The sequence below is a fragment of the Myxine glutinosa genome, chromosome 1, assembly GCF_964187855.1.
Source record: "Myxine glutinosa chromosome 1, kmMyxGlut1.1, whole genome shotgun sequence".
In the NCBI taxonomy this organism is placed as follows: Eukaryota; Metazoa; Chordata; class Myxini; order Myxiniformes; family Myxinidae; genus Myxine; species Myxine glutinosa.
The window spans coordinates 47,393,252-47,419,290 of record NC_136261.1 but is presented as its reverse complement, the minus strand read 5'-3'; the positions used below and the strand labels follow the sequence as shown (position 1 = coordinate 47,419,290).

General features: G+C 49.3%; 1 protein-coding gene across 2 annotated transcripts in view; it reads left to right on the top strand.

The window, feature by feature from the left end:
* Positions 1-26,039, top strand: part of CTH (cystathionine gamma-lyase) — a 79,987-nt gene that overhangs the window by 10,879 nt on the left and 43,069 nt on the right. The window contains exon 2 of one of the 2 annotated variants that reach the window (XM_068110733.2): positions 19,877-19,958. In XM_068110733.2, the coding sequence (XP_067966834.1) occupies positions 19,877-19,958 (82 nt within the window). Of the gene's footprint in view, positions 1-19,876; positions 19,959-20,503; positions 20,723-26,039 lie in introns of those variants that run through there. The other variant, XM_068110742.2, reaches the window with a different exon arrangement.

Sequence of the window (26,039 nt, the reverse complement as noted above, 5' to 3'; positions counted from 1 at the left end):
CTCACAAATCCACAGCAATCTCATTTCCTGCTACAAACCAAGAAAACACAGGTGTGGAGTCATCATCATCACCACAGGTAAGTGGCTGCGTATGGTGCGACAGGTTCATTAATCCTAACTATTTCCTAAATGACTTTAACAACTTTACACTACCCGGGGTCTTTCTCCGGCCAAACCATTGGCCCTCTTACACAATGGGTTCTAAAAACCAATTCCCATTGGCCAAACTGTGGTGCTTCTCAATTTGGGGTCTCACTCCCCCGATTCATCTCCCGGTGCCCTCGCACAATTTCTGGGCCGCGACGTGTAGCTCTCCCAACAGGTCTACCCACCTGCACACCTCCACCACTGTAGTTGCCACCCGAGCTTACCTAGCTCCTCACCCTAACCTAACTACTTGGGGACAGCCCCTCTCCTGGCTCTGTCACCCCATGGTGCCCTCTGGCACTGGGCTACCCGGGTCCGTCCTCCGGATCCTCGGGCCCCATCCACAACAACTACTACCGGCTCCCAGAGCCCACCTGCGGCCTCACCTGGCCGACATCCTCACAGTGGTGGAGTGCCCAACCAACTACACACACTAACAGGCTACACGCCCAGCCATTTCCACAACACTAATGCACCCATCCACAACACCATTCTGCAACCGCACCACAAATGCCAATATCCAACCACAATTTACCTGTACCCTCTACCTAACACTTACACTACCCGCCCCGGGTACTCGTGAAAGGGGTCCACTCTTCCCCCATCCACACCTTCGCACCATGCACACCACTCCGTACCACTCACTCCAACTCTCTCCACACACCTGTACTTGCACACCTGTGCTCTCACACCTGGTGCCACCTGCACCCTTCTCTCCCCAAGCGCATTCGCGCTGATCCACACACTCACTACTCATACACTGCTCCACACACCTGTCCAGTTGCACACCTGTGCAATCACACCTGTTCAACTCTCAACCACACGGCATCATCTCAGCTAACTACTCCCTTCTGAAACTTGCGCTTCCCAGTCGTCCCTTTAAACTATTGCGCTCCCACGTCATTATCATCCACACTAATCTACCTGCGTCCCCACTACAGGTATCAGTCACTAACTAAACTTAACGTTACCTAATGTCAATCTCTTCTAGATCCCTACTAATAACCTAACCCACCCGGGCTAGTTTTCACTGCCATACACCCCATAATCTAGTGCTCCTTTGCCCCCACATGGGAAGGGTGGCAGGGATGCCAACCTTACCCACCGGGCCCATCGCTCACTACCAATTTTGCACATCAAATTTCAACAAATCCAAAATTTGGCCAATCACTGCCCATCATCTGCCAATCACTACTGCCAATCCCTTGCCAATCATCAAATTTTGTTTTTCTCTAATTTTGGGTCCAAAACACTAACCTCATCACCCAGTCGACTCACTAATACCTCTCGGTGCGCCAATTCCTGTCCAAAGCCCGGCTTCGTAAAGCCAAGCCATGAATGCTGGTTGTTCTGTGCCAGCGGCTGGGTGCGTCCCGCATTCGGTGCAGGGAAGGAGGTTTACCCGGCCCGAGATCCCACGCACCTTCTCGGCACGGAGCCATCCAATGTCCCGCTCTCGACCTGCCGGCACGTCTCACCAAAAAGTGGTCGCCATGACGACCCTTTCTATCCAGCTGCCCGCTCCGCCTAGTGGAGCACGGACGCGGCCGTTCAAAGCGAGGCCCGGCACGCACCGAGGGCCTGCTTCGGCTAAAAGTCGCTCTAACCTCTAACCCGTGTAACGTCGATGCTTCACCTGGACGCTTACACCCCGCAGCCCGTTCCTTGCTCACACATCCAGCTGTGCCCATGCTCCTCGTACCTTTCCTTACACACCCAGGTACCCTCATTCCACTCACAGCCTTGGTCACACACCTGACCACCGAACACTGTGGCACACATTCGTTGCTCGCACACCTCACCAATACACCGCTTCGCGCCCCCTCCTCGGTCACCTCCTCTGTGACAATCACAGGTGTGCCCTCATTCGCACACCCATCCACGTGCCTCACCACCAACTCCAGCGTGCATTCCCACTCACGCTCTACCATTCCAGGTGTGCATCCTTCCATCCCAGGTGTACATCCTCGCTCACCTGTCACAACTAACTCACGCTCCATGTCACTCTCACTACTTTCACCTCCACTCGTGACAACGCACTCACCCTTACTCTTGACAGCACACTCTTTCCCCATGCACCTGTGCGTCACACACCTTTCTCGCGCACACTCTCCCGTTACACCCTCTGTAACACTCACCACAGGTGGACACTCTTCCTTACTTCTGACAGCGCACTCTTTCCTCATGCACCTGTCCGTCACACACCTTTCTCGCGCACACTCTCCCGTTACACCCTCTGTAACACTCACCACAGGTGGACACTCTTCCTTACTTCTGACAGCGCACTCTTTCCTCATGCACCTGTCCGTCACACACCTTTCTCGCGCACACTCCTGCGCACATTTCACCAGTGGCCTCTCACGAACACCCGGGTCCATCTCGACCCCCAAGCTTCTTAAATCCCCTGGCGCATCATACGCACGACCATATTGGTCACCACTTACACCGGGTCCTCTTCCTCTTCGCTTCTCCTCCATCACCTGCGAATCCCTCATCCGGTTAACGAGCACATCACGATCCAAACACAGACTTTGGACCAATTCTTTTATCTCCTCTTTTATCTCTTTGTTATCCCCTCTCCGTCGCTTCTTAATTTCGCTCACCCCTTCTTCCACTTCTTCTAATTTCTGCTTCACCTCTTTTATTCCCCGGTACGTCTCCTCAAGCTCGTCCTCCAAGGCTACCTTGACCGTTTCCATGTGCGTCCTCACCTGCCGGTCCTTCGTCTCCATTACCTCTATCACCTCGTCCAACCTCGTTGTCAGTCCCTCACGTACCATCTGACATTCCCTCTTTGTCGCTATCAAGTCGTTTTTTATGTCGTTTTGTGTCGCTTTCAACCCTCCTAATACCGCAGTGTTCCTTTGAACCTGCTCCGTTAGTCCTTTTTGTCCCTCCGTCAGCTGTTCCACCTCCTGCGTCAGGACCTCTATGCCCCCTTGTAACTTTACAGTCCCCTTTCTCACCTCCTTCTCCATGTGCTCCTTACAGTGCCTCACCTCCTCGCGCACTCCTCCGACCTCCTCACTCACTCCTCTTCTGATCTCCTCTCCCATCACTTGCATCTCCTGCCCAGATGCCACCCTCATCTGCTCCATTTCCTCCCTGTGAGCATCCAATTTCGTTTCTACCCCCATTCTGACCCCCTCTATCTGCTGCCCCATTTGGTTAACTTCCCTTTCCGCTTGGTCCCTCATGTCCCTCAATTTGCCTTCCATGGTGTTTTCTAACCCCTCTAACCCATTTTTCACTCCCTCTATTTGATTCTCCTGGGCAGCCATTCTATTTTCTACCCCCTCTAACCCATGTCTCACCTCTTTTATCCCATTGTCTAACCCCTCAAAATTTTTGTCTAACTTCTCAAAATTATTGTCTAACTTCTCAAATTTCATGTCTAATCCCTTAAAATTATTGTCTAATCCCTTAAAATTATTGTCTAATCCCTCACTGGTACCCCTCGCTTCGTCCCTCATTACCCCCAATTGCTCACTCCGAGCCCTCGCTTCGTCCCTCATTACCCCCATTTGGCCCTCTAATCGCCCACTATCAACCCTCATTTGCTCACTCTGAGCATCCATCCGGTTCCCCAATTGGTTACTCTGCAGTTTGAGGGACGCCTGCATTTGCGCCATAAATTGCTCCATGAGGACCTGCATCTGGGCCATCCCTCCCACTTGTGCAGCGGGTGCGGCCGCCGTAGCTATGTGCGAGGCGCCATTTCGCGCGTCTGCTACCCCCGCTGTTTCGCTCTCCTCACGTGTCTCAATTTGGTCCTGGACCGACCCTGCTTCACTCTCCCCTACCGGACCCCAGCCGTCTTGATCCGCCATAGCGCGACTTGCAAAATTCGAGTTTCGTAAAACAAATCCAAATTTTTTTTTTCTTTTTTTTTCCGTTATAATTTCGGCGAGCGCAGTAACCGCGGGACCGCGCTCCGAATCGATTCGGTCGAGCGCCGTACGCGCTCCGGCTCGATTTTCCCTCCCAAAATTTGGGCCTAACTAATTTAGTCCCGGGTCCGAATCTCACTCCTCGACACCAATTGTTACCGTACTAACACAATTGGTGTCCAAAATTTGGGCTAAATAAATTTAGTCCCAGGTTCGAATCCAACTCCTGACAACCAATTGTTACAGACACGACTTTGATGTTAAAGTGGGCCGAGCGGAATGGCCGTCGTGTCCGCACAAATTACCCGACTATACTCGACGTTGACGAAGTCGCGTTACGCTGGCTCAATAAGAAAAAGAAGACACCCGGCTGGGTTATAAAATGACGACACCAGGGATACGGTTCTCAAGACCTCCGGAGGAGATTATATTCGTTACGGAAGGTCAGATTACAGGGACGAGAGGTACAACATAGAAAGACAAGCACTTAGACACAATCTTATATTAACCCCGGACAGACGACAGACAAACGGGACAACGGCTGACTCACACGGGGGTTGATGGCAGGAAAGCGAGTATCGATGGCTCAAGGTGCACTCTTGGCTCAAAGCAGGGTACACGGTTCGGTCCAGAGATGCGGGGAGGTCTCGTCGCAGCGCTCAGAGGTGACGTTCTTTCTCAGGCCTCTCCAAACTCAGGCGCATCTGTTTCAGCGCTCGCAGGTCCTTCCTTCTCCAGCTGGGGGCGCATCTCACGTCACATCCGGCGCGTGGCCGCGTATATCCGGCGGGGAGTGACACGCCCTCGGCTCGTTAGCTCCGCCTCGTGGAATCGGCACGTTGCTTCTCATTGGGTGCGTGCGGGGGGTTTACCAGGCTCCGCCCTTGACGAGGAGCTGACAAGGAGCCCCTTCGTGGTAACCCCGTGGAGCGCATGGTCTGGAGCGCATCGTCTGGAGCGCATTGTCGATGGCGGCGAACCGAGCCGGTGGGAGGACGCACACTTCCCCCCGCGCAGCGCCGTGCCCCTCTGTTGTTGTAGACGGGGAAGAAGATGGGAGGAGGTATGGGAAAGGTCCTAAACTCACTACTGGTGCCATATAATCACATTCTGGTGCAACGAAGAGTCATAATTAATGGAAACGAGGCCTTAACTGACATAGATTAAGAATAACTAGCAAGATGTCCGAAAGTTGTCTACGTGTGGTGCGGTGGACCTGGGCACGACATTTAATGGGGGAATAAGGGGAAGGTCGGCTCTACTGAGTGTTATTTACATGCAATGGGACTAGGGAATGGGGGATTGGGGAAAGTTGGGGAGTATTGGAGAAATAGGGGAATATTTACAAGCGGATATGGAGGCCAAATTCCATATATATATATATACAGTGGTACCTCGGCTTACGAGTTTAATCCGTTCCGTGACGGAGCTCGTAAGCCAAATCGCTCGTAAGTCAAAGCAAATTTTCCCATTCAAATGCATTGAAATGCTATTAATCCGTTCCAGCCTCAAAAAAAAAACACCAATTTTTTTTGTTAGGTGCTTTTAAATAACAAAAATGTACTTTATAAATAACAAATAATGTATAAACAAGCACGACCTCGTATATACTGTACATAATACAAGAGAATGTAAAGAAATAAACTGGACCTCTATCCATGAAGATATGGAGAAGTTGTTGTTTGTGTGGTTGAAGGAGAAGCAGCTCGCAGGAGATACCGTGACCGAGAGCATCATGTGTTTGAAAAGATTGAAACTCGGATATCGAGCACGGACCACGAGGTGTTTTTTCTTTTTTCTTAATCTCGGTTTCAGTGAACTTTTGCTCTGTGCTCACGTGTACTGTACCTGTACCTGTAATGGTACGTCAGAGGATGGCACCTGTTGTCATCATATTAAGTGCAAGATGTTCTGCATCGTAAGTTGGTACACCGTGGTCTTTCGGCGGTGTTTAAGCCGGCCGTCTTGGCTTCTGTCACCATTGGCATTGAGTCTTTCGATGTAGGTAGGTCGTTATGTGCCGGTGCCTTGGCCGAATTCCTTCATTGCTGCATTGTTAGCTCACCTGGTTTTTTATACCACATCTTTGGTTATCGGACCAGCGAATGACGTCATCTCCAAAGTATGGCTTATTCTCACTTGTCTTGGACGATCTTCTACTTCTAGCCTTCCACCGTGCATTTGGTGTCCACTGTACTTACTGTACAGTGCCTGGTAAAATTGATGTAATGGGTTTTTGACCATGAACCGTCATGAACCGTCAACGCCATGAACCGCTAACACTCAAAAGCCCATTTATCGCGCCTTTTAAAGCAAAACGCAAACCGAAAGCCATGCCTCTCAAGCGAGGCGTGCTTCCGTGGTCACGTGATCCACAGGTGTAGCTCATTATACCCGCACGCGCGACACGCTTTGGCGGTCACGTGACCAGCCACTTTGGAGGCGGGGATCCCCGCCGATGACGTCACCGGCTGGAGCAAGGAGATTCCTCGCTAATGTATTTCGACGATTGCGTGTTTTATATCCAAGCAGAGATGCTTTCACGGCAAGATAACCACGTGACCGGAACCGGAAGCCACAACCGGAAAATTCAAAAAAATAAATTTTTTGAGCTCGTACATCGGATCTCGGCTCGTATCCCAAAGCAACAAACCGCCCGAGCGACGGCTCGTATCCCGAAAAACTCGTACGTTGGGGCACTCGTAAGCCGAGGTACCACTGTATATTGTTATGAATTTGGTAGAGCAACATCTAGAGCTAGGTAGATCTGAATAGGTAGGTATTCGGCTGTCGTGACAGGGACTCTACATGTAATAAGTTCTTGATGTTTAGGCGTTTGTCGGGGGAAGATGTATGATTGTGGACCTACCTGGAGGTTCGAGTGTTAAATAGTGAGGGATTAAAGGTAACGCCCCTGTGAGTCTCACCTAGTAGTCAAACCTTTGTCCATTATGGCACTGCAAACCACATAAACATTAGTTAGGTCCTTAGCGCAACATTAAATAATTCCTTTCCCTGACAATGACTTCGGAACAAGTGGATAGGAAACCAGGCCAAAAACACCGCCACAATTGGCCGCCACCATTTACACCTCCAAGGCCTACGAACCTCGCCTAGCACGTGTTATAACACAAGGACCGCGGGGTCGGGGACGGGAGAGTTGGAGTGATGCTGCAAAGGGCGTGACCTGGGCGAGCCGGCGAGTTGGGAGGCTTTTTATTGGCTGAGGAGTGCGCCAATGTGACGTCATCGGCCACCAATATTAGCGACGGTCGGACGCCATTTCGTGCACACAGAGCACACGGCAGTTCGCAACAGTTCGTGAGCATTTCGGAGCAGTTCGTCGGAGTTGGCAGTTGGCACCGAACAGTTGGCACTTGGCTGCCAGCACTCGCAAAAGAGAGTCGAGTCAAGTGGAGTTCGCTTGCTTTGTGCAGCTTACATTGAACCTTTGGTGCACGGACCTTGTGGAGATCGACCTCGTGTGGAGCCGCTGGCCTGCGTCGGACGCGTGGTGCTTGGAGCGAGGCCTTGTGGAACTTGGAGCGAGGGACCTCGTGGTGTGCGATCGGGGCTTGTGGAACTTGGAGCGAGGCCTCGTGGGTACATCGGGGCCGAAAGGAGCCGGGTGTTGGACGGCGGTCACCAAGACGACAAGGACGAGATAAGGCCGTACCCGCGAATACACTGTGCATAAACCAAAAAGACGTGTTATTTTCGTATTCACCTCCCTCGTATCGTGTTTGATATCTGTTGTGTCTGGGATCCCAATTTAGGCTTATTCGATTTATTAGTATTACCGGCGCGGGCTTTTTCACTGTCTTTACTTATAAATAATAAATCCTTATATTATTTTCTGTATATATCTGAACGCAGTTTTCCTGGGTGTTTCATTTTAGTAGATAAGGTGGCGGGCGGAGCTTTGCTGTGTCCGCCATTCCGCGCGTTTAACTTTGTGTTGAGCTTGAATCCGCCATTGAGTTTTCGCCTCGGGAGTTAAAGTCTCGCAAATCGGCCATCCATAACTGTGGTGTTAATCACGGTTGCGTAACAAGTGGTGTCAGGAGTGTAGGATTTGAACCCGTCGGACAAATTTTTTTTGTCCGCGGCGAGACATCGACACGGTCGGGCGTACATTGCGCCCGACGTTCGAACGCAAGATTTTTATAGTCGAGGCGGAGAAATTTAATAATCAATCGGGCAAACGGAGCGCGATATCGCGTCTTCGTCAAATTTAAATTGTTTCAGGAATTATTAAAATAAATACACGCGCGGGAAACAATCTTCCGGAAAGCGGATGTCGGAAATTGATGAGATGGAAGTACGCAGCGAGGCCTCCGTCAGCGTCGGGAGTGAGCCGGAAATAGGGGAATTAGATGTCGAGGTGAGCCTTGGAACCTCCCCCGTCCCGAGCACCAACTTATCCCCCTCCCCCACCGGGGAGTCGGGAGCAGTAGGAACGGCCCCGACAACCGACCAGATGTTGGGTCAATTGCTTCGAAAAATTGAAGGAATGGAAAACAACAGTGAGCGAGCCAGTCGGGGAATAAATGATAAAATTGACGGGCTGGAAAATAAAATGAGTAAGGAGATGGGAGGAATGGAAAGAAAAATGGAGTCCCAGGGGAAGGAATGTAGGGAAGGAATGAAGGGAATGAGTGATCGATTGGAGGAACAAATTGAAGGGATGGAAAATAAAATGGAGTCGCAGGGGAAGGAATGGAGGGAAGGACTGAAGGATCTGAGTGACCAAATTAATGGATTGAAAGGGGAATGTTTCCCACATTCTGGCCTGGTTGTTTATCGGGACCGTGTGGATGTCACAACACCCCAACCGGGGGATGAATTTGGAATTGTGCAGCACCAGGGCGGTGGTGCGGAGCAAGAGGGGGTAGAGTTTTTGGGGGTCCGTGCAATGGAGCCGGACCAGGTATTTATTGGGGATATTGATCAAAGCCTGGCGGGGCCAGGAATGATTTGTAATGATGATGATGATGATTTGATCCAGCGGCTGGAGACCTGTAACAGTCCCATGGAGGTAGAGCTTGTTCAGGCCCAAAGGAGCCTGGGTGATGAGGTGAGTTGGTCCGAGGAGGTGGTTGGAATGACCGAGGGGACGCTCACTGTACACTGCTATTTGGAAACAGAGGCTCCAAAATTGGACAACCAGTTGGGGGAGTGTGTTGGCTCCGGGCTGGATTTGGATCTTGGAGGATCGGGAGATAGAGCTTCTGGAGATTTGGTCCCTGTAGGGAATTTGGATCAACTGCAGGGAGGGGCAGAACAACCGGTGGTAGAGGTTGTTCCCTGCAGCTGCGGTTTGGCAGTGGGAATGAAAATTTGTAAAATAAAATTTAAAATAAAATTACAATGGGAAATTGATTTGGAGCAGCCATGGTGGGAATTGGTCCCCGGGCTGCGGGATTTGGACATGGAGAGGTCATGGGTGATGGCCTCGGGCAAAAGTTGCCTCTTTCAAAATTTGGGTATGCCGGCCAGCTGGGGGGCTGTGATGGGGAGATTTGGACGTGGGGTCCAGCCTTGGGTGTCGAGGTACGACCTGGGTCCCACGGGAGGTCTGGTTGAGTGTGGCGTCCCTTGTCCGTCGGGGCGCCGTCCGAGCTGGTGGCTCGGGCCGGCAGGGTCACCGGACCCTGGTGGGGGTTAAGACCTCCAGAGGGGTCCGAGGTGGTTTCTCAAGCCTGGGTTGGCATTTATTGAGGACCACTGGGGGGAGGTGTTGTGGGTCGCGCTTTGGTGGTGGCACCGCAGATGGCCAGCTTGGGCCTGATGTAGTGATCACCCGGGCATGCGACCTGACACCCTCTCCCTGAGACTTTGGGACAACTGGCATGTGATGACCTGCCATGCCATGTTGGTCTATGGACGCGGGTCAAACCGAATGGACAGGGATGGAGATAGCCTGCCGGACAACCATTGGGGCATCTGTGGAACGTGATGGTGTGAGTGACCTTCCACAGATGCTCCGTTATGATTTATGGACTCTCGGGTTGGGAAGAGAGCCATGGGGATGTGAATCGGGAGATGTGTAACGAGCCGAGCATATGGGCCATGCTCGGCTGGCATGTGTATGGCAAAGCATCCTTCTTTGGTGAGGTTAGTGAAATGTGACAAATGGTTGGCATGGGTAATCTGTGGGTTAGATGGAAATTTAAGGGTGGATTTTGAAATGCCATGGTGGACACTGTACAGTGACGCCATTATTGATCCAGGTGTGTAGACCAAAGTGTTGGAGGCTGTGATGAAATTAATAGGGTAGCAAGACACAGCTTTCAACTGGTTGCGGGGGCAACTGTGCTGATATTTGGGACGCGGGATGATGGGGATGTAGTTGTGTAGCCTGAGGGTCAACGTGGTGCTGTGCGTGTCCGAGGTGTGTGGACCATGTCTTCTGGGTGGGTCTCCTGGTGGAGCATGGCTGTTGACTGGACCTTGGTGTGGTCAAGTGTGGGTGAGCACTGGGGGGCTGCAGTTCTGTAGTCGGACTGGGGGATGATGGGGAGGTGCAGGGGACGTGGCTGTAGGGATGCCACGCACTGCGACCGTGCCCCCCAGGGCCGAGGTTGTGTGTGCGGTAGTGTGTGTTGTGGCAGCAAGTGCTCACCACATTGGCCAGCTGGGGCTGCTGCAGCTGTGTTCCTCGCAGGGGGGCCGAAGGATGGATGGTGGGTCGCACCCTTATGGACACTCATGGGCCATGTTGGCGTTTTGACTGCTCACCTTGTCCCGGTGACCCTTGCACGGTAGAGGTGCAGAGCTGTCGTGGCCATAGGTAGTTGTGTAGCGATGATCACCGTTGGATGCGGATCCACATACCTGCCAGTGTAGTGGGGACAAAAGAGAAATTTGGAAGTATTTGGTAGGCCCAATGTGAAATTTTGGGAATTGTATGGGTGGATTGCACTTTGGACCTGACCAACCTGAAACTACCTGCACTTGAGGTGAGTGTTTTGAGGAGTACTGTCCCAGGCTTCAGGATTTGCTTTGGGAAATTGGGGACATGTAATTTGGACTTGGGAGGCGGGTGAGAGTGATGACATGGCCGGTGAGGGGATGGAATGGGAGCCACAGTGTCTTGTGGGTGGTGTATGTTTTTGTATTGTGGTTAGGTGTTTTGATGTGGTCGTGAGAGTGGAACCTGGAGAGTGAGTGATGATTATTGGAGATAATGAGGGGCGATACTTGTGCTTTTGGAAATGTGCTTTTGGAAATGTGTGATGGTTTAAATGTGAACTGGGGGATTTCACATGTGGCAGGCCATGGCAAGCCTTGTAACACCTTTTACACCAAGAATTGTACTGAATTGTGCTGAGTTGTGTGGAGAATTGAATGGCAGCGGGGGAGGAAGTGTGTTTTGGGGTCTTGTGGGTGGGGAAGGTGTGTGTGTCCGCAGGTACAGAGCAAGCTCTGAGGAGCGATGCCCGCGGGCCCCCCTCTGCGGCAATTACCCCTGGCAGCCGGTGGTAACTGGAAATTGGAGCTCGTCGGTGGAGGGTCTGGTTGGGCGCCGCGGGGTGAGGAAGTCCCCCGGTGACCCGTGTTGCTGCGCGAAAGCAGGAGGCAAAGGAGCCTGGTGTGTGTGGAGACCCTCACCGGCGAGGTAACGGCGGAAAGGGGCTGTTGGGCTGTCACGGGGCCAAGAGGTAAAAGGGGGGGGGGGCAATGAACTTGTAAGTCGGTTGACTTGTTTTTGGGACTGCGGGCACCACAGCCTGATGCGCCCCCACCATCTTTTTGTGCGGTACCTCCCCGCTGCCTAGTTGAGGAATGCACACACACGTGAATGACATCAATGCCATGGTCCTGCAGGGGGTGTATTGAAATAAGTGCTTTGTTGATTTTTGAAATGCCTTGATGACCTATGGAATGAGAATGAGTGGTTAAGGGGTCTGTGTTGCATGAATGTGGGCGAAATCCACCGAGCTGTGTCACTCACCTGTAACATCTGGACAGGGCCCGTGGAAATTTAGGGGGATGCATTGGGGATGGCCCCGCAGGTAAGGTTGTGTCTTGTGGCATCCACCGGGGGACGCGGTCTGTAGACCGGGGTATGTACAAAGGTTAGAGTTTTGAGTTTGGAAAGATGGTTAAGTTTTGTGGTTAAGTTAGTGTTGTGTGTTGTTTGTTTCCTCCCTCCACAGGAACAACGAAGAAAATGTACATACTTGCATGATGGTTAAGGGGTTCAGCATGTTAAGGAAGTGTAGGTAGGTAGTCCGACTCACTTCCCACAGCCCTTCCTGATTTATTTCATAGGTTAATTAAGTGTGTGACAGTAAGTGTTAAGGCTGGAATGGTAGAGCCTGCGGTGAACCTTGCAGGAGCTACGGTTCCAGGGGGGGGGGCTGTGTTATGAATTTGGTAGAGCAACATCTAGAGCTAGGTAGATCTGAATAGGTAGGTATTCGGCTGTCGTGACAGGGACTCTACATGTAATAAGTTCTTGATGTTTAGGCGTTTGTCGGGGGAAGATGTATGATTGTGGACCTACCTGGAGGTTCGAGTGTTAAATAGTGAGGGATTAAAGGTAACGCCCCTGTGAGTCTCACCTAGTAGTCAAACCTTTGTCCATTATGGCACTGCAAACCACATAAACATTAGTTAGGTCCTTAGCGCAACATTAAATAATTCCTTTCCCTGACAATGACTTCGGAACAAGTGGATAGGAAACCAGGCCAAAAACACCGCCACAATTGGCCGCCACCATTTACACCTCCAAGGCCTACGAACCTCGCCTAGCACGTGTTATAACACAAGGACCGCGGGGTCGGGGACGGGAGAGTTGGAGTGATGCTGCAGAGGGCGTGACCTGGGCGAGCCGGCGAGTTGGGAGGCTTTTTATTGGCTGAGGAGTGCGCCAATGTGACGTCATCGGCCACCAATATTAGCGACGGTCGGACGCCATTTCGTGCACACAGAGCACACGGCAGTTCGCAACAGTTCGTGAGCATTTCGGAGCAGTTCGTCGGAGTTGGCAGTTGGCACCGAACAGTTGGCACTTGGCTGCCAGCACTCCCAAAAGAGAGTCGAGTCAAGTGGAGTTCGCTTGCTTTGTGCAGCTTACGTTGAACCTTTGGTGCACGGACCTTGTGGAGATCGACCTCGTGTGGAGCCGCTGGCCTGCGTCGGGTGCGTGGTGCTTGGAGCGAGGCCTTGTGGAACTTGGAGCGAGGGACCTCGTGGTGTGCGATCGGGGCTTGTGGAACTTGGAGCGAGGCCTCGTGGGTACATCGGGGCCGAAAGGAGCCGGGTGTTGGACGGCGGTCACCAAGACGACAAGGACGAGATAAGGCCGTACCCGCGAATACACTGTGCATAAACCAAAAAGACGTGTTATTTTCGTATTCACCTCCCTCGTATCGTGTTTGATATCTGTTGTGTCTGGGATCCCAATTTAGGCTTATTCGATTTATTAGTACTAGGGCATGCCCGTACTATATCTATATCTAAAATTATATCCCCCCCCTCTATTTACATGAAATGGTTTGGTCCAAAGCGAACGGCTTGCGAGTGGTGACAATCCCCCCCCTCTATTTACATGCAATGGTTTGGTCCAAAGCGAACGGCTTCCGGAGTTTGGTAAAGAAATCGCCATCGCGTGCACAAACGCGCAGGAAAGCGAATGAATCGCAAATTCGTTTTTATTAGTTGTAAAACATAGTTTAACGCCAACATAGTTTGCAAACGTGAAATAAATGAATACGCTCTCAAATGTGCCATCCGAGGCAGAGTGTGCCCGCCACGTTCGGCACACGCGATCGTTCGCTGCTCTCTGATTGGTTGAATCGTTTTTTGGACATAGCTCGGTAAGTAATTGTCCGATTAATATGAAACCTTGAAAAGGCACATCCTCGGGTCCCCAGCAATATACCTGGCAAGTGAAAAGTATATCGGACCCGTGGTTGTCGAGAAACAGCGGTCACAGACAAACAAACGTACAGACAGACAGACAGAGATTACTGGAATTATAGATAGATTACCGGCGCGGGCTTTTTCACTGTCTTTACTTATAAATAATAAATCCTTATATTATTTTCTGTATATATCTGAACGCAGTTTTCCTGGGTGTTTCATTTTAGTAGATAAGGCGGCGGGCGGAGCTTTGCTGTGTCCGCCATTCCGCGCGTTTAACTTTGTGTTGAGCTTGAATCCGCCATTGAGTTTTCGCCTCGGGAGTTAAAGTCTCGCAAATCGGCCATCCGTAACTGTGGTGTTAATCACGGTTGCGTAACAATATATATATATATATATATATATATATATATATATATATTGTTACGGAAACGGGGACGGCGCTCCCCTTAGCAATGGGGGTGGGGGGGGTGGGGGGGGGTTAATCCCCCTTCTATTTACACTGGCCGTCTCCAATCCTGAAGCTACCCCTGCACATACCACGTCATGAACAACCATTCTAACCTCTCTACGTCCCCGACTACCTGTACAATGTCACTACTTACCTCTACCGTTACCTATTGTCATTTTTCTAGATCCCTATACAATTATCCAAACCCTCCCTTGGCGAGCTTACACTGCCATAACCCCATAACTAGTGCTCATGTGCCCGGGGTATGTGAGGGATGGTGGATTTGCCATCCCTCCACCTCGGGCGTCTCCGATTATCAATTTTGCCCATCAAATTCCAATTCTTGCCAATCCAAAATTTGCCAATAAAATTTTTTCCCATCAATTTTTTTTTGCCAATCACCAATTTCGAATCGAAACTCTATTATCATCACAGTCCGCTATATCTGAGCCTCGGTGCGTCATGTCATCATTAAAACTCGGCTTCGCAAAGCCGAGTTATGAATTCGGGTGGTTTGGTCGCCTGCAGGTTGAGTCCGTCCGGCATTCGGTTCAGGGGAGGCGGCATGCTCGGGCCGAGATTCCACGCACCATCTCGGCGCGGAACCTTGCGGTCTCCGGCCCGATGGCTCAATCTCGCCAGGCCGGAACGCCGCAACCACAAGGGGGCACCGCTCCGGTCCCTCCTACCTGCCCTTGAACTGGACCGGTCGCCTTGCCCGGCAAGGCCCGGACTCGACCGTGCGGGGCGGGGCCAGGCCCGAATCGTGTATGACGCTCCGAAGAGGAGCGACGCAGCACCGATCCGCGCCGAGCCTCGCATCCAACAAAGCGCACCGCGCACCGAGTGCTCGCTTCGGCTATCCGTCGACCTAAACGCTGCCCCGGTCAACATCGATGCCTCCCGGACATGCTCACACCACTCGTTCCGTTTGTTGCTCATACATCCAATGCACTTCGTCAATTCCACCACCCTACTCCCTGTTACACACCACACCTCTCGCGCACCTTCTTGCGTACACTCTCCTGTTACATCTTCTGTAACCACCATGGGCGTGCACTCTTGCATCTACCCACTCACACGCTTCAATGGGCTCTCCCGCACCCGCGCCACAACCAACTCAGGTGTGCGTTCTCGCACACTCTCGCCGTCCATCCCAAGCGTGCATCCTCGCACCCGCTCCACCACCAACTCACTCTCCGTGTCACACTCCGTACACTCTGCTTCACATATACCCTCCGACGTGCATTCGCTCTCGCACTCGGTATCACTCCCACACTTTGTAATACACTCACTCTCCGACGCACACTTTTTCCTCACACGCGTGCCATTTTCTCTCACACCACGCACCACGGACCTCCCACAAACGCCCAGGTGCCATGTCGACCCCAATCGTGCGACAATTCTTTTCACGCCAACCACTCTGCCGAAAAACCTTTTCGCACCATACACAGCCCGTCTCACCTTTGAGGTTCGTCTTCTTCGCTCCACACGCACCTGCAAATCTTTATAAGGATTAGCAAGTACGGCATCAGGATGTGAACACGGACTTTGCACATTATCCATCACTTTCTCCGACTCCTGGGCTACCTCCGTCGTCTTTTCAATTTTGGTTTCCACTATAATTAAATCGTTAATTTCTTTCTCTTCGACGACCGCTGGTCCGAATAAAATTTTCTCTCCTACCTCGGCGGTCGCCGGCTTTTCCATACCCCGGGTCGCGATCTCTATACCCGTCATTTTAACCGCGCTTTGCTCCGCCTCGCTCAACCAGCGCTTCTCAACCCGCTTTACCTCGTCGTGCACCGATGTGCCCCTCCTGCTCAACATGCGCCCCATGGTCTCCCCACATTTTGGTGCGCTCTCCCCACATTTTTGTATGCGGTCACCCATTCTGTCCCCAACTTTACCGATTCGCTCCAATTTGCTTCCTAGCCCCCCGATTCGATTTCCCATATTACTTAACCCGTCTCTCAATCGCTCACCGGTACCCCTCGCTTCGTCCCTCATTCTGCTTTTAATCCCTTCAATTTGGTTTCCCATCTCAATTCTCGATTGCTCATTATCGGCCCTCATCTCTGCCCTTGATTTGTCCCTCTCCTCGGCCATAAAGGCCTCCATTGCAGCCATAAATGATTGCATGTCCACCACCCTTACTTGCGCAGCGGGCGTGGCCCTCGTCGACATGTGCGAGGCGCCGCCATCTTGTGCACCTGAAATCTCCGCTACCCAATGCGTATTGCGCTCCTCCTCCATTATTCCCACTTCTTCCCTGGGGTCCTGGGTCGACTCTACCCCCTCTTCTAGCTCCCCTACCGGCATCCGGTCACCTTGATTATCCATGGCACGATTTTAATTTGGATTTTTAAATAAAATTTTGGCCACTCGTAATTTTTGACCAAAATTTTTTAGATGTTAAAAATTTGGTTCGGGTCCAAATCCCAACTCCTCGACACCAATTGTTGCGGAAACGTTGACGGTGCTCCCCTTAGCAAGGGGGGGGGGTTAATGCCCCTTCTATTTGCACTGGCCGTCTCCGATCCTGAAGCTACCCCGCTCCCTTGTGGGGTGGGATTGGCCGAGGCGATTGGTCAAGGGATTCCCGTACACCCCCGCCAATCCCTCCACAAGGCAGGTGGGTAACTCCGCTTGAAACCACGGACAAGATGGTATTTTGCCGAGCGGTTTTAGCAGCCCGCGGTTCGAGCCGTTTATCAAGGGACTAAACCCGATTGCGGAGCTTTGGCCGAAATCGCACCACAGGAACTCAATTGGGAAATCACTAAAGCGATCGGATGTGAAGGAAAACCAAAGTGAAGGAGGAACAGGTATTTATTATTATTACTAGGACGTGCCCGTACGTGGCGTACCCGTAACCGTACCGTACCCGGAACCGTACCCGTACCGTACCCGTACCCGTGACGTGCCCGTAATGAATATGTACAAAATATAAATATGTATGTACTACAATCGATCGTACCTTACAACAATCAACACAGATTGCAACGTCAAATAAATGAATACGCTCTCAAATGTGCCGTCCGAGGCAGCGTCTGCTCGCCACGTTCAGCGTCACTATGACTATCCGTAAGTCCGGAAGTGACGTCCTCATTTGACTGTCCGGAAGGTCGCAAATCGCAGTTACGATGAATCGCAAATTAGTTTTAATTAGTTTTAAAACATAGTTTAACGGCAACATAGTTTTCCAACGTGAAATAAATGAATACGCTCTCAAATGTGCCGTCCGAGGCAGAGTCTGTTCGCCACGTTCGGCACACGTGATAGCTCGCTGCTCTCTGATTGGTTGAATCGTTTTTTGGACATAGCTCGGTAACTACTTCTCCGATTAATATGAAACCTTGAAAAGGCACATCCTCGGGTCCCCAGCAATATACCTGGCAAGTTTAAAGTATATCGGACCGGTAGTTGTCGAGAAACAGCGGTCACAGACAAACATACAAACATACATACATACAAACATACACACAGAGATTACTGGAATTATAGATAGATATATATATGTAGTTTTGGGTCTTTGTGGTCTTTTGGCTCGCCAGGGTCTTTTTGTTCATCAGGATCTTTTGGATTCTTGGGGTGTTTTGGGTCCTTTGGGACATTGGTGTCTTTTGTGGCCTTTTGGGACTTTCTGATATTTTTGGTCTTCTGTGTCTTCAAGGTCTTTCTGGGTTCTTGGTTCTTTTGGGTTTTTAAGGGTGTTCGGGTTCCAAAGAATCTTGGATGTCTTAAAGGGTGTGTGAGGTCTTAAAGGGTCTTCAAGTTCTAAAGGCTCTAGGGGATTTTAGGGGTCTTAATGATCTTATTGGGTCTCAGGGTTGTAAAGCGTCTAAAGGGATTTCGTGTTGTAAACGGTCTGAAAGTGTCTTAGGGTTATAGAGGGTCTAATTAAATTAATAAACATATTTACGGTCTGTGTGGACAAACAAAGAGACAGACACCTGGATCCAAATGCAATATCCTCTCCTCTGGCGAGGGTAAAAAAGATCGGCCGGTGCAACTTCGATCTGCTCACGGCGGGTCACGTGATCCAAGGCAATGGGACGTCACGTGATCTTGCATGGGCACGTGATCCAGCCAATAATGTTTGTCTCAACCTCATGCCATTGCTCTCAACCCTTTTGAATGTGAATATTAGTTTTATTTTTGAATAACTTTTGTTTGTATTTGCATTAAAATGATAGCTGTAAACTTAAATTGAGAGCTCATTCCAATCACTCAATTTTGCGGCGTCGCCCGTGGGGCAACGCCGTCTGGAACAGCATTTTTCTGTCCGTCCGCGTTTTCTGTCCGTCCGGTGTCGGTATGTATTGAGAAAATATGGGTATATCTTGCACTATAAAAGACATGTTCCAGGAAGATTACATGTTGCTTATTTTCTGTAGAGTGGGATGCTGCTCCAGATTGCCTGGTGAAGAGGAACAGAACTACCCATAAGTTATTTGAAAATCAAATAATTAGGGGGCATTGAAAAGTTGACCCTCCAAAAAACCTCCATAAATAGATAAAGTTAATATACTTTACAAAAAAGTAAAGTTTAATTTAATGTCTGGTGGAATGGATAAGCGTATGATCTAAAATAGAGGCGATAGCGGCACATTTGGATCGACCAAGTCGATTCGCGCCCTCGTCTATTGAACACTATTTCTCTGCAGCCCTGGTGTTGGGCTAGCGGCTAGGGTGTTAGCTTAGGATACCTAGGATCCTGGGTTCGAATCCCGGTCGATCGCTGAATTAACGCCAGGGGGGGTTGACTCAGCCTGTCATCCTTCCGAGGTCGGCTAATTGAGTACCAGTTCACTGGTAATTCCCTGTTTGTCGTTAAAGGCGGCAAAAAGGGTTGGCGTCAGGAAGGGCATCCGGCCGTAAAACATTGCTTCAAAAAGGGGACCGAAAAACAACAACAACCACGGTTCCCGAAAAAGGCCAACCCCCGCTTTGCGGGGAAAAATGGCCTCTAAAGGTGGTTATTATTATATTCGCAAAAAATAAGTGTGAAGATGGTTAATAATGTTTTGGGACAAAGAGGATACAAACCCAGTGTTTTGTAATGGAGATTTATGGTTAATAAGCATTTTCTGTAAAGTTTGAAACTGTAGCGTTAACAGCGGTAAATGTTGTTTGTTTAAAGCAGGTGAAATGTTTAACAGCAACAAATGAGTTTGCTTCATTTTTTTTTTTCAGGAATCGATCGAAATCGACTTTCGACCCTCAATTAATATACTATTTTTAAATACGTTCTAAAATCCCCTTCCTCTCCCATTTCTGAAAAAGTAAACATTTTAAAAAACATTTTGAGCATGGGACCCTTGATGGTCCGGGCACTCCATCGGTGCCCGAATGCCCCGACTACTCAGTCCGCCCCTGATGAGCAACATAATGCTGTTTGAATTTCTACTATTGATAGTAATGTGTACAGGGGTGCATCAGCACTGCTGTGCCTTGGGGCCATTCCTCACCCTCCTCACCTTTATACACTTTATTCCTCTTCTTCCTTTAGGGTTATGAATACAGTCGATCTGGAAACCCAACAAGAAAGTGCTTGGAAGAAGCTATAGCAGCTGTGGATGGGGCCAAGTATGGTGAGAAAGGGAGGGCAAAAGGGATCTTGTGCATGGCGCGAAGGGACGGTGTGGGTGTGCATTTGTAGTAGAGGCAATTGCAGTAGAGGTGAGCAATGTTTTTTTTTTTGTCCCCCGTCGCACAGCGGAGCGAAAGGGGGACTATGGTTTTCCCCTCCGTCCGTGTGTCCGTCCGTCCGTGCATGTGTGTGTGCGTGCGTGTTTGCGTGCGGGCGTGCGTGTGTGCATGCGTGCATGCGTGCGTGCGAAAGCGAAGGACCGCATTCGAATTTGGTGTGTGGGTGCAACCCACGTCAAAATCCAAGATGGCCGCCGCCATGTATGTCTGATGCCATGTATGTCTGAACCTTATGAGATGAATATCTTGAAAAATAAGCGAAGTACCAACTTCTAATTTGGCGTATGGGTGTATCTAGGCATCTATATAATAGCTTAAGGACTTGACTTTGTTATTCCTTTTACGCCGCACCCAGTGACCCGATGCCCACGGCACTAATGGATTTACGATCTACGAAATTTACGATCTCTTTGTTTATCACATACAGCCATACTCGAAAAATCTGAATTAGCCGACGTTGGGGCCCAAAAGCATCCGATTAACTGCCGATACGACGCCATCTTATTGGCGTCTGCTGGGTGAAGGCGAAGCAAGCCGTCCGCTGATTGGACAGTCGAAGGCGACAGCAAGCCGTCCACTGAGTGGACAATCCTGAGCATGCATTTGTGCCGGTGTCGTCGATCGCGGTGTACGCTAACCTCATCAGGTGGGTTTACCATAATTTCTATGTATACGCACTCATATACGCACTCTTCATTCTCATCTTTCTTTCTAACTCTTACTCGGACAAGCAAATCCCCTATGCCATCCATAATGGTACACTCTATCCATACACCACATCCTCCCTTCCGTGGATGTTCCACGGGTTTCGGCTGTTAAGGAAGAACGCTATTGAAAATTGGGTCGCCACGTCAAAATCCAAAAGATGGCCGCCGCCATGTATGTCTGATGCCATGTATGTCTGAACCTTGTGAGATGAATATCTTGAAAAATAAGCGAAGTACCAACTTCTAATTTGGTGTGTGGGTGTATCTCGGCATAAGGAAGAACGCTATTGGAAATTGGGTCGCCAGGTCAACATCCAAGATGGCCGCCACCATATATATGTCTGAACCTTGTGAGCGAAATATCTTGAAAAATAAGCGAACTACCAACTTCTAATCTGGTGTGTGGGTGTATCTAGGCACAAGCAAGAAGGCTGTTTAAAATTGGGTCGCCACGTCAAATTCCAAGATGGCCGCCGCCATGTATGTCTGAACCTTGTGAGATTAATATCTTGAAAAATAAGCGAAGTACCAACTTCTAATTTGGTGAGTGGGTGTATCTCGGCATAAGGAAGACCGCTATTGTAAATTGGGTCGCCACGTCAAACTCCAAGATGGCCGCCACCATATATATGTCTGAACCTTGTGAGTGAAATATCTTGGAAAATAAGCAAAGTACCAACTTCTAATCTGGTGTTTGGGTGTATCTAGGCACAAGGAAGAACGCTATTGAAAATTGTGTCGCCACGTCAAAATCCAAGATGGCCGCCGCCATGTATGTCTGAACCTTGAGTGGAATATCTTGAAAAATAAGCGAAGTACCAACTTCTAATCTGGTGTGTGGGTGTATCTAGGCATAAGGAAGAACGCTATTTAAAATTTGGTCGCCACGTCAAAATCCAAGATGGCCGCCTCCATGTATGTCTGAACCTTGTGAGCGAAATATCATATCATAGCATGTTTTCTGCGTCTTCCACTTTGTCAACTCACATCACTTCACCGACGGGAGACCTAGGCGTAACGCTTGTTTTTTATACAAGATCGAAGCTCGTGAAAGAGCTAACATTAATCGCACAAAAAGTCAAACCGACACATAAAACATAGAATAAGGGGAGCGGTAGACAATATGGGGAGAGAGAGGGGGAAGGACACAAACACAACATTTGAGAGCAGGGACATCGAGAGATCTGTGGCAGGGGGAGGGCTTGGGGGGAGGTGGGAGAGGTATAAAACATATGGACACTGCAAGGACTTCCAGGAAAGAAATTGGAATTTCAAAAAAGTGGATCTGGGGTGAATTAGTGGGGGTAGAAAAGATCAAGGTTTTGGATGGGGGAAGATAAGAGATGGTGGTGAACAGCTGTTTTAAAGACCTTGAGGGAGGAGTGGGATTGAAGGGAGTGAGGGAGTTTGTTCCAGAGGTGGGAATAAAGAGGAATGAAAGAGTGAAGGTGAGCAGAGAGTCTTGATTTTGGCAATTTCACCATCAGAGGGTTGCTGGCAGATCTTGTGTGACCTGTAGGAATATTTCGGGGACAGAGCACAGACAGAGCTGGGGGAGCTAGGCCAGAGAGGAGTCGGTCGAAGACAGAAAGACCACCTGCCTGCTTGCGGTGAGTGAGTGAAAGGCCCTTAGAGTTAGCTTCATCGCGGGAGATTCCAATGATTCTTAAAGCTTTGGTTTCAACAGTGTGAAGCAGGACCGGTCCAGAGCGGATAACAGTATTCCATTGAGCTGCGGATGAAAGCCTTGTATGTGGTGACGAGCTCAGGTGTGCCAAGGAAGGACATCGCACGACAGAGGATGCCCAGTCGTCGACTGGCTTTGGAGGTCAGCTTGTAAATGTGGTTTTCCCAGGAAAGATAATGGCAGATAGTGAGACCCAAAAGCTTGAAAGACAGAAATTTTTGGAGATGATTGTTGAGAAAGTAGATGGGAGGGTTGTCCAGTCGGTCTTTTCGGAAAGGCATAGTAAGACTTCGGAGAGACTTTGTTGAGCAAGCCCTCCAAATTTTGGAGCAGCTTACTTTGAGAGCCACTGTTAGAAACCAATAATTAGAATTTAGATGAACATGCCGTCACAGATATCATGTACAGATAGATGACACACGTGATACGTCAGACATTAAATATTTAATCTCACCTGTAGTATTGCCTTGGTGCAATCATCAAATTACCTTTGTGGTCTTATTTCAATTTGCTGTGTCCTTTAAAGAACTACAAACGATTACACTAATCTGTTCTTTAAAAATACTGAATACTGTCGCGTCACCCGGTAATTAAGATCACCAGGGATGGATAGCCAAACCAGCTTTAACTCCGAGGGGACCTCCGAAGATGACGGTTATTTTTGGTGCGCGCGGGAATGAAGGGATGCGAGATGTTAACTGAACGGAACACACGGGTTTATTCCGAAACCACAAATAGACACGACAGTAAAATGTAACAAACGGTTTAATGAAAATAAATCATGGACGGAAATAAAGGTTGAAGTAAAACTAAATCCTATTTTGAGACGTCTCCACACACTGATTCACACAACACACACAGGGGAAAATAAAATGAAAATAAAATATTCCCTTTTTTTTTTTTTTTGGTATACTGAATCGAGGCTCGTGAAAGAGCTGACATTTACTTCACAAACAAATCAACCAGACAAACAAAATATATAAACAGAGGGAGCGGGTTGTGGATTTTGTGGATACCCTTATCTGTGTCCCAAATGGTCTTTCTGAGTAAGAGGGGTGATGGTGTTCGAGTCCAATGTTTCCCGTGCCGGAGCACACAAGATGGCGACGGCCGACGAAAAGACCTGGCTAGTGGTGAAGACGGCCCTCTTGTTTGCTCCACCTCTTTGTCCTTGGGACAGACAGCGCAACCTTCAGCCCACCAAGAGCCCAGCAGTCGAAACCCTCTTTTGAATGCCGCCAATGTAGCCAAGAGCTCCTCGCTCTCCAAAAGCATGCACCAGATCAAATCAGCACCAAGATGGCTAGCTTCTTGCCCAAGCGCGCTCTTCTTATTCACACTGCCAGAGCAATTCACGTCCCTCGGGGCGTGGCCTTCCAGTCTTCCCAACCACCCACTGATTGTCCGCCCCTTCTGGGCGGTGCCCCCACTTTATTAGGTCCATTGGGGCGGGCTTAGTCCGACTGGCTCGTTCTTGGCTTTTTCGGCAGTAATTGTAATTTAAAGTATTGTGCAAAAAAACCGTAAGGGAAAATTACAGAGGGAAGGCACGCACTGGAGAAAACTAGCCTTAAACCCTATAGCTAATTAGCACGGCACCATCCCTCACATGATGCACAATTAAACAACCTTAAGCTACAGTCTCCCTACTTAATACATCGAAATGCTCCGACATCACGCGGTCCATGCTACTTCCTATACAGTTCTACCTCTCAGACGGTATTCTTTAAACTACCCCCCCCCCCCCCCCATAAACGTAAATATTTTGTTTGTAATTGGATTGTAATTGGAGATCGTATTTGGGTTACTAGCTGCATTTATACATCCTTGGAATGTTTTCACTCAGAGCTAATCCCTCTGCTGGTGCCCTCTGCTGGTTGGTGCAGGAATTTGGAAATTGATCAGAGTGCCGCCTGTAGCTCACCTACCCGCCGTGAAGGACACCACATGATCTTTAACATCCACCAACAAATATTGGCAAACGGAACACCCAGTTTAACGTCCATCTGAGGGACAGTACACACATTGATGAATTGCCCTGCCTGTGAAACACTGGGTCGGGATTTATAGCTAATTAAACACTTTATAGCCGGGTCGGGATTCAAACCCAGGCTAGACAGCGTAGAAGCGAGTGTGCGTTCCTCTCGGCCATTCTGTCAGCCCATCCATAACATCAGTTGATACATGCATGAATAATCTTTTGATGACTTTATTCCAACAACCGACATAGGTTCCTAATGGTCAACTGTCAAGCAAATGAAAAGGAGGGAACAGTGAATTCCGCACATCGCGACTTTATTTCAAATCGTGAACAGTGGTGTTAAGTACACTGACTGACAAGATTTCTGAGTGGACACGCATTAACGCTGGAGTTCCCCAGGAACAAAGCTGGGACCTGTTGTATTTCTTGCCATGATCAACTGTGCTGGCCACAACAAAATTGCCACTTGCCATTCATTGTTTCAAATATGTTGATGATCTTGCATTTATTGAAAAGCGCAACACTCAAACTGAATCTGGTATGCCAGCTGGTCTTGAACAACTTCATAACTTGTCTGTAGAGAACGGAATGTGTCTTTAGCCCAAAAGGTGTGCGATTGTTGACATCTGTTTCGCTCGAAACAAACCACCCCCTTCCAACCTGTCATTGAATGATGTTGTGATTCAAAATTGTAATATCATTAAATTGCTGGGTATCTTCATCCAGGCAGATTTGAAATGGGATGCACATGTCGGTTCCGTTGTTAAAAGAGCTAACAGTCGTTTACACATGATTCGGAAGTTAAAATACCATTCCCTTCCCAAGCAATGATCTTGTAACCATTTTTACATCTTTTGTTCGTCCCATATTGGAATACAGGGCTCCTGTGTGGTCGAGCGCAATCACAAAGCAGCAGTGTTAAGTGATTGAATTTGTTCAGAAAAGGGCTTGTCGACTTGTTCTTGGCCCTAACTACCGTAGTTACTTGGATGCTTTACACGATTGTGTTCTGGAGTCACTTGAGAAGAGACGTGAGCAACTCTGCTGTTCTTTCGCGAGATTGCTTACACATTCCAAACTTCACCACCTTTTACCTGCAGACAGATCTCACAGTGGCTATTTGCTACGAAACTCAAATCAACTAACCGAGTTGAAATGCAGAACCACAAGATTAATGAATAGCCCAATGGCATGCCTCATCCGGATAATGAACAAATTGTAGTGTTTGCTAAACTTTGAACTTTGATGCGGTGTGAATCGTCAAATTACTGTGAAATTGTTTTTTCTTGATGGTGTTCCTTTTATTTTTATTCTACATCAGTGCTGCTTTTACAATCATTTTTTGTATTAGTTTTCATTTTATTGTATTTTTGGTTCACGAGTTATCAAACAGAGTGACCACTATATTCGTCATGGGTGTGTGTCTGTCTGTGTGTCTGTCTGTGTCTGTCCGCAGCATAACTACCCGATGATATCATCCGATCTTGATGAAACTTGGGTGGGAGGTTGATATCATGATCTAGTTGTGTCCTGCCTAGAGTGGGCGTATTGCGCCCATTGTGGGCGGAGCGACGCCCGAAAAAGATGT